At 37.8% G+C, this 12952-nt stretch overlaps 1 protein-coding gene across 1 annotated transcript; it reads right to left on the bottom strand.

Annotated features, from left to right (window-relative positions):
- Positions 1-4327: 4327 nt before the first annotated feature.
- Positions 4328-7567, bottom strand: LOC135229412 (olfactory receptor 4C15-like). Its single transcript, XM_064279002.1, has one exon. It carries the CDS (start codon positions 6414-6416, stop codon positions 5496-5498), a length of 921 nt encoding a protein of 306 aa, XP_064135072.1. The 5' UTR covers positions 6417-7567; the 3' UTR covers positions 4328-5495.
- Positions 7568-12952: the final 5385 nt, after the last annotated feature.

The raw sequence follows: 12952 nt of genomic DNA, 5'->3' as shown, positions 1-12952 counted from the left end.
GAAGCTCTATGGGGCAGTTCTACTCTGTCCTATAAGGTCACTATGAGTTGGAATTGACTCGACGGCAGTGGGTTTTTAATATATTACTCTTTATTATATGTTACTATATATATTACATATACATATAACTATTTAAATGCTAGTCTTTGTTAGTATTATTAATATGAAACTAACCTATACATATAGGGCATAAAAGAAAATTAAAGAAACCAGAATCCAGGGTGGTACAATAAAAGCACAAAGAACCTTTAAAAATTTTAGAATTATTTACTTTTAAATTTTCCACCTTGTCTAGGCATAGCATGGAATTAAATACTTACAGAATTTTTGAGTTGAAATATACCTTAAAATGTATCTAGCCCAACTTTTCACTTAATAGTTCAGATTTCTACACATAACCTCATCCCTGAGATGCTCGTGTAGTCTCTGTCATCAAAACCTCCATCAATGGTACACTGACTCCTGAATATTTTATGGGGTTTCTATTGATTGTTGTGCTTAACTTTTATTATTAATTAAATTTAATTAATTAAAATTTTATAAGTGGTAAAAATTAAAGTAATTTCTTTCTTATGCATATGCATATGTGTGTATACACACACATATATACATATATAGTTTCAAGAAAGCACATCTGTCTTATATTCACCAACAATAATTCCATTAAAAAAAAATTCTACACTGCAAATTATATATTTTCTTAACCAATACGAAGCAAGCCCTCTTTTATGATGAGATAAACTTGGCAATGAGAATAGTAACACACAAAATGACTGTTCCCAGGATATAGACATGAGGCTGAAGCTAAAACACATCAGTGATCTGTCTCAACTTTATAGCTTTGCCTGGACTCAGCCCCAGGAGTGCCTACTTTACATGTACTACAAGTAGCCCCGACACAGAGTATTTGTCGTGAGCGTATTCTTCCCAATAACAAAAGGGACTGGGTAGATACATTTTAAACATCCATTATTGTTCACGCTATTTTAATAATTAAGCTCTCCCTCAACATTTGAACATATACCCTATTTTAACTAGGCAAAACCCTGGCAAGTTAGGGAGATGGCTACTATCTCTGCTACTACTTAAAACACTTATTAGGTCCATAACAAAAAGATACACAGAGAAAACTTTGACGTTGTGCCCTAGCAATTTCAAATAAACTTGTTGAAAACCTATGGATTAGAATTAGGATTTTATTCAAATGGAAACTAGGACGAGGGGAGTTCAAAATCAGCAAACATCTCCAAAGTCTTCTGCCACTTTTCTCTATTAATTCTCAATAGTGTCACCACTGCCACTTTCTGCAACACACAGTATAATTCTCAGGATCATTTCATGCCCTATTGTGAAAATTCAAACAGGTCCAACCATAAAAAGGGATCTATTACATTTTTAATCCATATGAGTTGGTGTTCCATGTTTTCTACCTTAAGAGAAAAATACCGGAAGAGAACTGAACTGACCTGAAACCAGGAGCTTTTGATTAATTAATTTAATGAGGATTTCCTTTTAAGATTAATGAATTTCAGGCATTTTTCTTCTCAGTAATTGAACATTCTTTAAAAAAACTAACAGACCTGAGGTTTGTAATACAAGTGACAGTACATTTAAATGAGTGTGCCAGGAAAATGGCATTTTATTTCCCAGATATAAGAAATATCAGAGATTAAAAAGAAAAAAAAAAAACTGAACCCAAATCCACAGTCCAAAACTTCCCAGTCTCTGGGATTTATATCTGTTGCCATGACCGTGAGTCGCTATGAGTCAGAATCGACTCGATGGCACGGGGGGTTTGGGTTGCCATGACCGTGGAGATATAGACCCCAGAGAATCATAACTAAAACATTACTCAGTGAACCACAAACCAAGCAATTAGTTGAAATTCTCTCTTGTGTCATTGTGGTGGATGTATTTTCTTTAAAATCGTTAAGGATAATTACTGAATCTATTCCATTAGTCTTCTTTTAGAAATTAAATTATTAAAAGAATTCATATTTCCTGAAGAAAACATGAACTACAGAGTTTGAAAAAGGAACATATAAAAAATAAATAGCTGCTATTAAGTGTATTGCATTTGAAATTCTACATTTAAGTTTATAGTGGAGAAATGTGCAAAACTACCTTAACCAAATGATGAAGGTTACCATTATGAGTGATGCCATGGGCATATCATGCACTCCCTGATATGATGTGATGATAAAGGCACTTCTCCTGTGTGAAAGTCTTCCTCAAAACTCAAAATCCCAACTTAATCACAGAAAGCCATCAGGCAAACTTAGATTTGGGGACATTCTATAAGATATCTAGCCAGTGCTCTTTAAGATTTTCAAAGTCAAGAAAAATGAGAAAAAAGTTAGAAACTGTCACAGACCAGATGACACTGGAGAGACTATAGCTAAATGCCATGTGATACACTGAATTAGATCATGAAACAGAGAGAGGACACTGATAGGAAAACTTGTGAGATTTAAACACAGTCTGGAGTTTAGTAATACTAACACACCAACAATCAACACCCATGGAAGCAGCACTCAAGACATGAAATGATGTATTGCATCGGGAAAATCTGTGGCAAAATACCTCTTTAAAGTTTAAAAAGCAAAAGGTCACTTTGATGACTAAGGTGCATTTGAATCAAGCCATTCTATTTTCAATCTATTCATATGCATGTACTCCATGTGTCTGTCATTTGTCATACTGTGGGGGCTTGCCTGTTGCTCTGTTGCTGGAAGCTATTCCACCAGTATTTGAATACCAGCAGGGTCACTCATGGCTGACAGGTTTCAGCTGAGCTTCCAGACTAAGACAGACTAGGAACAAGGACAAAGCAGTCTACTTCTGAAAAGATTTAGCCAGTGAAAACCTTATGAATAGAACTGAAACATTTTCTGATATAGTGCCTGTAGATGAGCCCCCCAGGTTGGAAGGCACTCAAAATACGACTGGGGAACAACTGCTCCCTCAAAGTAGAGTCGACCATAATGATGTGGATGGAGTCAAGCCTTTGGGACCTTCATTTGCTAATGCGGCCTGACTCAAAATCAGAAAAAAACAGCTGCAAATATCCATTAATAATTGGAGTGTGGAATGTATGAAGTATGAATCTAGAAAAACTGGGAATTGTCAAAAATGAAATGAAAAACATAAACATCAACATCCTAAGAATGAGTGAGCTGAAATGGACAGGTATTGGACATTTTGAAGCAAACAATCATATGGTCTACTATGCCGGGAAGGACAACTTGAAGAGGAATGGCTTTGCATTCATCACCAAAAAGAACATTTCAAGATCTATCCTGAAGTACAATGTTGTCAGTGATAGGATAATACCTATAAACCTACAAGGAAGACCAGTTTATACAACTATTATTCAAATTTATGCACCAACCACTAAGGCATAAACAGTATACAAAACATTATAAAGAATGTAGAAGAAAAACTAGATAACTGGGAGCTCCTAAAAATCAAACACTTATGCTCATCCAAAGACTTCACCAAAAGAGTAAAAAGACTATGTACTGACTGCAAAAAAGTTTTTAGCTATGACATTCCTGATCAGCATCTGATCTCTAAAATCTACATGATACTGGAAAACTCAGCTACAAAAAGACAAGTAACCCAATTAAAAAATGGATAAAAGATATGAATAGACACTTCACTAAAGAAGACATTCAAAGAAGACATTCAGGTAGCTAACAAATATATGAGGAAATATTCACTATCATTAGCCATTAGAGAAATGCAGATCAAAACTAAAATGAGATTTCATCTCACTCCAACAAGGCTGGCATTAATCCAAAAAACACAAAATAATAAATGTTGGAGAGGCTGTGGAAAGATTGGAACACTTCTATACTGCTGGTGGGAATGTAAAATGGTACAACCACTTTGGAAATGGATTTGGCACTTCCTTAAAAAGCTATTAATAGAACTACCATACAATCCAGCAATCCCACTCCTTGGAATATATCCTAGAGAAATAAGAGCCTTTACACAAACAGATATATGCACACCCATGTTTATTGCAGCACTGTTTACAATAACAAAAAGATGGAAGCAACCAAGGTGCCCATCAACAGATGAATGGATAAATAAATTATGGTATATTCACACAGTGGAATACTACGCATCGATAAAGAACAATGAGGAATCTGTGAAACATTTCATAACATGGAGGGACCTGGAAGGCATTAAGCTGAGTGAAATCAGTCAGTTGCAAAAGGACAAATATTGTATAAGACCACTATTATAAGAACGTGTCAGATAGTTGAAACTGAGAAGAACACATTCTTTTGTGGTTACCAGAGGGGGGGAGGGAGGGAGGGTGGGAGACGGGTATTCACTAATTAGATAAGAACTACTTTAGGTGAAGGGAATGACAGCACTCAATACAGGGGAGGTCAGTACAATTGGATTAAACCAAAAGCAAAGAAGTTTCCTGAATAAACTGAATGCTTTGAAGGCCAGCGTAACAGGGGCAGGGTTCTGGGGACCATGGTTTCAGGGAACATCTAAGTCAATTGGCATAATAAAATCTATTAAGAAAACATTCTTCATCCCATTTTGAAGAGTGGCGTCTGGGGTCTTAAACGCTAGCAAGCAGCCATCTAAGATGCATTAATTGGTCTCAACCCACCTGGATCAAAGGAGAATGAAGAACACCAAGGACACAAGGTGATTACGAGCCCAAGAGACAGAAACGGCCACATGAACCGGTGAATACATCATCCTGAGACCAGAAGAACTAGATGGTGCCCAGCTACAACTGATGACTGCCCTGACAGGGAACACAACAGAAAAACTCTGAGAGAGCAGGAGAGCAGTGGGATGCAGACCTCAAACTGTCATAAGACCAAACTTAATGGTCTGACTGAGACTAGAAGGACCCTGGTGGTCATGGCCCCCAGACCTGTTGGCCCAGAACAGGAACCATTCCTGAAGCCAACTCTTCAGACATGGATTGGACTGGACAATGGGTTGGAGAGGGATGCTGATGAGGAGTGAGCTTCTTGGATCAGGTGGACCCTTGAGACTATGTTGGCATCTCCTGCATGGAGGGGAGATGAGAGGGTGGAGGGGATTAGAAGCTGGGGAAATGGACACGAAAAGAGAGAGTGGAGGGAGAGCATGGGCTGTCTCACTAGAGGGAGAGTAATTGGGAGTGTGTAGCAAGGTGTATATGGGTTTTTGTGTGAGAGACTGACTTGATTTTTAAACTTTCACTTAAAGTACGATAAAAATTACTAAAAAAAAACTGCAAAAAAAAATTCAACTCTCCTTAGTTTACATAAAAGGATACTGAGCTGCCAACTCTGAGATGATGAGTAATCTGAGGATGCAAAGAGCATTTCCAGACCTCCACATCAGTGTTTTTGTGTTGTATTACATTTCCTTCTGTCTTACAAGGTCCATTCCCTACAAAGTTCTTGTCTGAGCCCGTTTTGATTTCTTTCTTCTGGAAGGTTTAATTTGTTATGTTTAGTGTTTTATTTTTAATTAAAAACCACCAGCAATTTGGTCCACAACTTCCTTATGGCGTTTTTCACTTCCTTATTCCTGAAAGTGTAAATCACAGGATTGAGCAGGGGAGTTACAATGGTGTAAAATATGGCCACCATCTTATCGAAGGAAAAAGCAGATGGAGGTCGGGCATACAGAGATATGCATGGGACAAAGAATAAAACCACAACAGAAATGTGAGATCCACAGGTGGCAAGAGCTTTCCTCTGGCCTTCAGAGCTATGTGTTCTTAGCGAGAACAAGATGACACAATAAGAGATAAGCAACAATAAGAAATTTATGATGCAAATAAACCCACTACTGGCAACCACCAAAAGGCCAAGTATGTGAGTATCAGTGCAGGCAAGCTCCAGTAATGGGTACAAATCACGTAGGAAGTGATTGATGACATTGGGGCCACAGAAGGGCAGCTGGAAAGTAAAGAGAATTTGTATCACAGAATGCAAGAAGCCTCCTGTCCAGGCTACCCCCATCAGGATACCACAGAGCCTCCCGTTCATGAGAGAGAGGTAGCACAATGGCTTGCAAATGGTAACATAGCGGTCATAGGCCATGGCAGAGAGAATAATTATTTCAGCACCAGCAAATAAATATTCAGCAAAGAGCTGGGTCATGCAGCCCTCGAAGGAGATGGTTTTCCTCTCGTGGAGTGAGTCTACAATCATCTTTGGGGCGAATGCAGAGGAATAGCACACATCCAGGAAGGCCAGAAAGACGTACATGGGGGAGCCCAGGAGTGCTGGGCTGCTGATAATGGTCACCACAATCAGCAAATTGCCCCCAACAGTTGCAAAGTAGGAGAACAAAAATATAACAAATCCTATTTTTTGAACATTTGGATTCCGTGAAAGCCCCAAGAGGACAAACTCAGTTACAAAGCTTTGATTTTGCATGATGTCAGAGGAAAAGGCGGAAGCTACCACAGTGACCTTGAAGAATCTGAAATTATGAGAAAGAGATATTTGTCTCAGAATAGTATATGGTATTAACTAGTCATCAACAGGTTGGTGCATCCATAAGCAAAGTTATTTTAAGTGCTTCTATTTTTGTTGAGAATACGAAATTAGAAATTTCTTGAAGGTGGTAGTGAGACATCAGGCAGCATTGAGCTTAAATACTTTAAAATAGAGCTTCTGTATGAGGGAAGGAAAACACTCATATGTGGTAGGGATGAAAAAAAATTTTTTTTAATCTAGGTGCTGACTCTGATTAGTCCATATTGGCTACCAAAAGTGACTTGTTGAGAAGGAGTCTGAAACACATCGAAGCTCTGAAGAAAGGAGGACCGTAATGTCTTACTCTTGCCTGTTACTGGCATGGCAAGGGAACAAGCATGACTTGCAAGGGAAATGCATCTCTCACCTGAAGATTGCCTTACCTACAAATAGAAGAAGAGATAACTTGCAGTTTAAGAGGCACTTGGAAATCATACCTATTCTCTCAAATATTTCTTTATAAGTCTGAGCTGAACTGGACATTTATGGTGAATTAATTAATTCCTTATAAAAAATAAAGGCCTGTGGAAAAGTGCCTAGCTGTATGCTTAGCAAGTAATAAGTTAAGTGCTGGGTTGATCTTTTAATTCATCATTTTAAAATGAAAACAGAAACTGATAAAAAAAATAATACCTACTTCAAAATGTTGTGCTGATGACTAAGTAAGGCAATGGAAGGAAAGCAATTTCTGAGTGCCTAGTGTCTAGGATACAGTCCATGTTAAGTCTTATTATCCATGTGTTACTGGTAACAAACTCATCGTTTGAGAGGTTATATTCAAAAGAATAACAGAGGTAGATTTGGATTTTCTGGCTCCAAAGCCCAAGTTGGTTCCGCTGAATTAATATGGAAAACCAAAAAACCAAAACCAAACCCAGTGCCGTCGAGTCGATTCCGACTCACAGCGACCCTATAGGACAGAGTAGAACTGCCCCATAGAGTTTCCAAGGAGCGCCTGATGGATTCGAACTGCCGACCCTTTCATTAGGAACTGTAGCACTTAACCACTACGCCACCATGGTTTCCTTAATATGGAGAGGGATGAGAACTTTTTTTTTTTTAGGGAGAACTTCAGAGCAAGGATGGCCTTTTTACAGTCTCCATTCACCTCTGAAGGTTAAAATCTTCTGATTCCTTTGTTCATGCATAAATGAGTTACCTAAAGGCAAAGAAACTGCAAATGATTTATAATCAGAGGGTAATGGCCTTATCATATACATTGTTGTTGTTGTTGTTAGGTGCCGTCGAGTGGTTCGGACTCATAGCAACCCTATGCACAACAGAACAAAACACTGCCCGGTCCTGTGCCATCCTTACAATCGTTGTTATGCTTGAGCTCATTGTTGCAGCCACTGTGTCAGTCCAACTTGTTGAGAATATTCCTCTTTTCTGCTGACCCTGTACTCTGCCAAGCATGATGTCCTTCTCCAGGGACTCATCCGTCCTGACAACATGTCCAAAGTAGGTAAAACGCAGCCTCGCCATCCTTGCTTCTGAGGAGTATTCTGGTTGTATATCTTCCAAGACAGATTTGTTTGTTTTTTTGGCAGTCCGTAGTATATTCAATATTCTTAGCCAACACCACAATTCAAAGGCGTCAACTCTTCTTCAGTCTTCCTTATTCATTGTCCAACTTTCACGTGCACATGATGCAATCGAAAATACCATGGCTTGGGTCAGATGCACCTTAGTCTTCAGGGTGACATCCTTGCTCTTCAACACTTTGAAGAGGTCTTTTGCAGCAGATTTGCTCAGTGCAATGCGTCTTTTGATTTCTTGACTGCTCCTTCCATGGCTGTTGATTGTGGATCCAAGTAAAATGAAATCCTTGACAACTTCAATCTTTTCTCTGTTTATTATGATGTTGCTCATTGGCCCAGTTGTGATGATTTTTGTTTTCTTTATGTTGAGGTGTAATCCATACTGAAGTCTGTGGTCTTAGATCTTCATTAGTAAGTGCTTCAAGTCCTCTTCACTTCCAGCAAGCAAGGTTGTGTCATCTGCCTAATGCAGGTTGTTAATGAGTCTTCCTCTAATCATGATGCCCTGTTCTTCTTCATATAGTCCAGCTTCTTGCACTATTTGTTCAGCATACAGATTAAATAGGTATGGTGAAAGAATACAATCCTGACACACACCTTTCCTGACTTTAAACCAATCACTATCCCTTTGTTCTGTCTGAACAACTGCCTCTTGATCCTTGTAAAGGTTCCTCATAAGCACAATTAAGTGTTCTGGAATTCCCATTCTTCGCGGTGTTATCCATAGTTTGTTAAGACCCACACAGTCGAATGTCTTTGCATAGTCAATAAAACACAGGTAAACATCCTTCTGGTATTCTCTGCTTTCAGCCAGGATCCACCTGACATCAGCAATGATACCCTGGGTTCCACGTCCTCTTCTGAAACTGGCCTGAATTTCTGGCAGTTCCCTGCTGATACACTGCTGCAGCCATTTTTGAATGATCTTCAGCAGAATTTTTCTTGAATGTGATATTAACGATATTGTTCTGTAATTTCCGCATTTGGTTGGATCACCTTTCTTGGGAATAGGCATAAATATGGATCTCTTCCAATCAGTTGGCCAGGAAGCTGTCTTCCATATATCTTGGCATAGATGACTGAGCACCTCCAGTGTTGCATCTCTTTGTTGAAACCTCTCAGTTGATATTCCATCAATTCCTAGAGCCTCGTTTTTTGCGAATGCCTTCAGAGCAGCTTGGACTTCTTCCTTCAGTACCATCAGTTCTTGATCATACGACACCTCTTGAAATGGTTGAATATCGACTAATTCTTTTTGGTATAATGACTCTGGGTATTCCTTCCATCTTCTTTTGATGCTTCCTGCGTCATTTAATATTTTCCCCATGGAATCCTTCACTATTGCAACTCGAGGCTTGAATATTTTCTTCAGTTCTTTCAGCTTGAGAAACACTGAGCATGTTCTTCCCTTTTGGTTTTCCATCTCCAGCTCTTTGCACATATTAATTGCACATGATAATTGCTGGTGATTGGAATGCAAAAGTTGGAAACAAAGAAGAAGGATCAGTAGTAGGAAAATATGGCCTTGGGGATAGAAACAATGCCAGAGATCCAAAGATAGAATTTTGCAAGACCAACGACTTCTTCATTGCAATTGCCTTCTTTCACCAACATAAACAGAGACTATACACATGCACCTCGCCAGATGGAACACACAGAAATCAAATTGACTACATCTGTGGAAAGAGACGATGGAAAAGCTCAATATCATCAGTCAGAACAAGGCCAGGGGCCAACTGTGGAACAGACCCTCAACTGCTCATATGCAAGTTCAAGCTGAAACCGCAGAAAATCAGAACAAGTCCACGAGAGCCAAAATATGACCTTGAGTATATCCCACCTGAATTTAGAGACCATCTGAAGAATAGATTTGATGCATTGAACACTAGTGACCGAAGACCAGACGAGTTGTGGAATGACATCAAGGACATCATCCATGAAGAAAGCCAGAGGTTACTGAAAAGACAGGAAAGAAAGAAAACACAAAGGCAGATGTCAGAGGAGAACCTGAAACTTGCTCTTGAGCGTCGAGCAGCTAAAGCAAAAGGAAGAATTGATGAAGTAAGAGAACTGAACAGAAAATTTCAAAGGGCCTCTCGAGAAGATAAAGTAAAGTATTATAATGACATGTGCAAAGAGCTGGAGATCTATACATACTCATCATAAAACCAAAAAAAAAAGCTGCTGAGGAATCAATTCTGACTTAAAGCAACACTCTAGGGCAGAGTAGAGCTGCCCCCACTGGATTTCCAAAGAGTGGCTGGTGAATTCAAAACGCTGACCTTTGGGTTATCAACTGAGCTCTTAACCATACACGTAATATACATATATAAATTGACAGCAACTGTGAGTCAACCAGACAATTACATCAACTCCTGACTTCATTTTCCATAGGTAGACACAGCTTTGAAGGATGACTGTGTCCTCCTCACCTGTACACAGAGTAGAAGTTTATCAGTCAAACAGTTTACATAATTATATTTGATGCACATAGATGAATGTACACTTTTATTCTAAAAGTGAAATCAGGTGGGGGAAGTTTTACAACAAAAAGTGATGCAGTGACATTTCTAAAAATAAAATTTTGGAAGTGTCCAAAATGTTCACTATGAGTAGGAACTGACTTGGTGACACCTAACAACAACAAAGATGAATAAAAGAATAGTGGGGCTTATTGTGAGAATTATCAATGAACTGATTTTGATGAATGTCACTTAGATTAAAGAATAAAATTAACAAATATTCAATAGTATAGGTTAATGCCTTCTGTACGCTTGCTTTAAAACAGCCATTTCCTTATGTTCCCGGGAGCCTAGGCAACTCAAAATTCTGGCAGCACTATTAACTCCATATGCAGCTACAAGCTGTCACCCAGAAAACAAGAATATTAAACAAACCCAAAAAGGTCCTTAGATCTGTCAACAACCATTTATTAAAAATGAAAAAATATCAATATATGAGCCAACAGTGGTCAGTTTAGCCAAGGACCAAAGCCAAGAGAGGCAATGAAGTGATACAAGTAAGAACATCAACTCTAGACTCATACAGGCTTGGGTTCAAATCCAAGCTCTTCTATTTAGTTATGTCTCATGGAACAAGTTACTTAAAACCCTTGGTTTACACGCTTCTGGTGAGTATAAGAATGTCTATTGATAGAATCAGATAACACAATACACATAAAAATGTTCAATAGGAGATCAAGCCCCCAGACCACTGACACAGAGAAGAATTACCAAGATTTTTATTTATAATTCCCACATTATCATGAACAGCGCTAGTAAGTGCTTTTAATGATAAGCTCTTTGACTCAACCTTTTATTTAACAATGTAAATGATTTCATTTGGTCACATTGTAGATATGCTAATTTTTAATGCATAGAATTTTTAAATAAACTTTGTAGTCCTTTAGTATCTCTCAAACTCACATGAATCCACTTCTATTCAGGTAGTTTCTTTAGACAAAGAACTTTAAATTGAATCTATATTAATAATTAAATAAATCTTAATCTTTTCATTTCCCCTATATGGGGAGTTCTAAGAGTAATGCAGTTTTAGAACTAAAAAGCGCTTTAGATATAAACAAATCAGCCCCCTCTGCTTTTAGATCAAAAGAATTTCCAAAATTAGTATTAAAATGTTTATAATGGAGAATACAATGTCCTCATGGCTTATGATCACAAAGTCCATGATTTTAAGTCATTTAAAAGTTAATTGTCCTGTATTGGGTCCTAGAACAGGAAAAAAGGACAGTAGTGAAAGAAGTAGTGAATTATGAATAAAGTCTGCAATTAAATTAACACTAATATCCCAATGTCTGTTTCATAGATTTTCCAAATGAACTCAGGGTTACATGAGATGTTAACATTAGGTGGAGCTACGTGAGGAGTACACAATAACTCCCTACAGAATCTGAGCAACTTCTCTCTAAATTTAAAATTACTCAGGATTAAAACCTTTTTTAAAAAAGAAAAAGGTAATGACTTTGTTTCTGCTGTCAAAAACGTAGCCATCCCAGCTTCATCATGGAATAGCCATGCGCCCTTGAACGAAACACTCAGCCTCAGTGTTCTCACCTATAAAGTAGGGAGAGTAACACTTGTTCAAGCTGCCTCACTTAAGAGAGTCCAATAAGAAGGTTAATAGGACAGGGACGGGCAAAGTATGAAGCTTTAAACACGTGAAAGAGTGATGTCGGAATTATTTTCAAGCAGTGACTACACACACAGAGTGAGCTAGAAAATTGACTCTGCCTCAAGAATAAATTAAGCATTGTTAAAATCACTTTTTTTAAAAAATTATACTCCTTGCTAAATTGCAATGAAACTGTTTCCATTCGTGTAATCCTTTTGGAAAACAATTTAGTAAATATTTCTGACTTATAAACACCTTTGTATCATGTATACTAGTTACCCGAACTCTAAACAATTATTCTAAAAGTGAGATGAGGTGGAGGAAGTTTTATAACAAAAGGTGATGCAGTGTCACTTATAAAAATAAAATTTTAAAGAAATGCCCAAAATGTTCAATAACAGTAAGATGTTTATGTAAATCAGACTACTTCAAATTAATAAGGCATGACACTGTGAATAAAATGCTAATGAATAATATTGACAGACATGGAAGGTGAAGTATTTTTACAGTATGTTAAATGAGAAAAGCAGAAGAAAATTTTAACATTCACCCCTATTTGTATAGACATATTAATAACATTTTAAAATCTAGACGGGAACACATGAAAATGGTAGAGATTTTTTCCTTTTCATTATGTAGGTTTATATACTTATAAGGATATTTCATATAGTTATAATCAAGGTTAAACCCACAACACCATATTTTCCATCAACTAAACAGTTCATAAAAAGGAGGTGGGATCTGGGGATTACTTCATAATCT

This window comes from Loxodonta africana, unplaced genomic scaffold (genome assembly GCF_030014295.1).
Source record: "Loxodonta africana isolate mLoxAfr1 unplaced genomic scaffold, mLoxAfr1.hap2 scaffold_29, whole genome shotgun sequence".
NCBI lineage: Eukaryota > Metazoa > Chordata > Mammalia > Proboscidea > Elephantidae > Loxodonta > Loxodonta africana.
The sequence above is the reverse complement of the archived record's forward strand: the minus strand, read 5'-3'. Positions and strand labels throughout refer to the sequence as shown.

Coding starts and splice junctions, on each gene's coding strand:
- LOC135229412 (XM_064279002.1), bottom strand. CDS start 6,416: ATGCAAAATCAAAGCTTTGTAACTGAGTTTGTCCTCTTGGGGCTTTCA.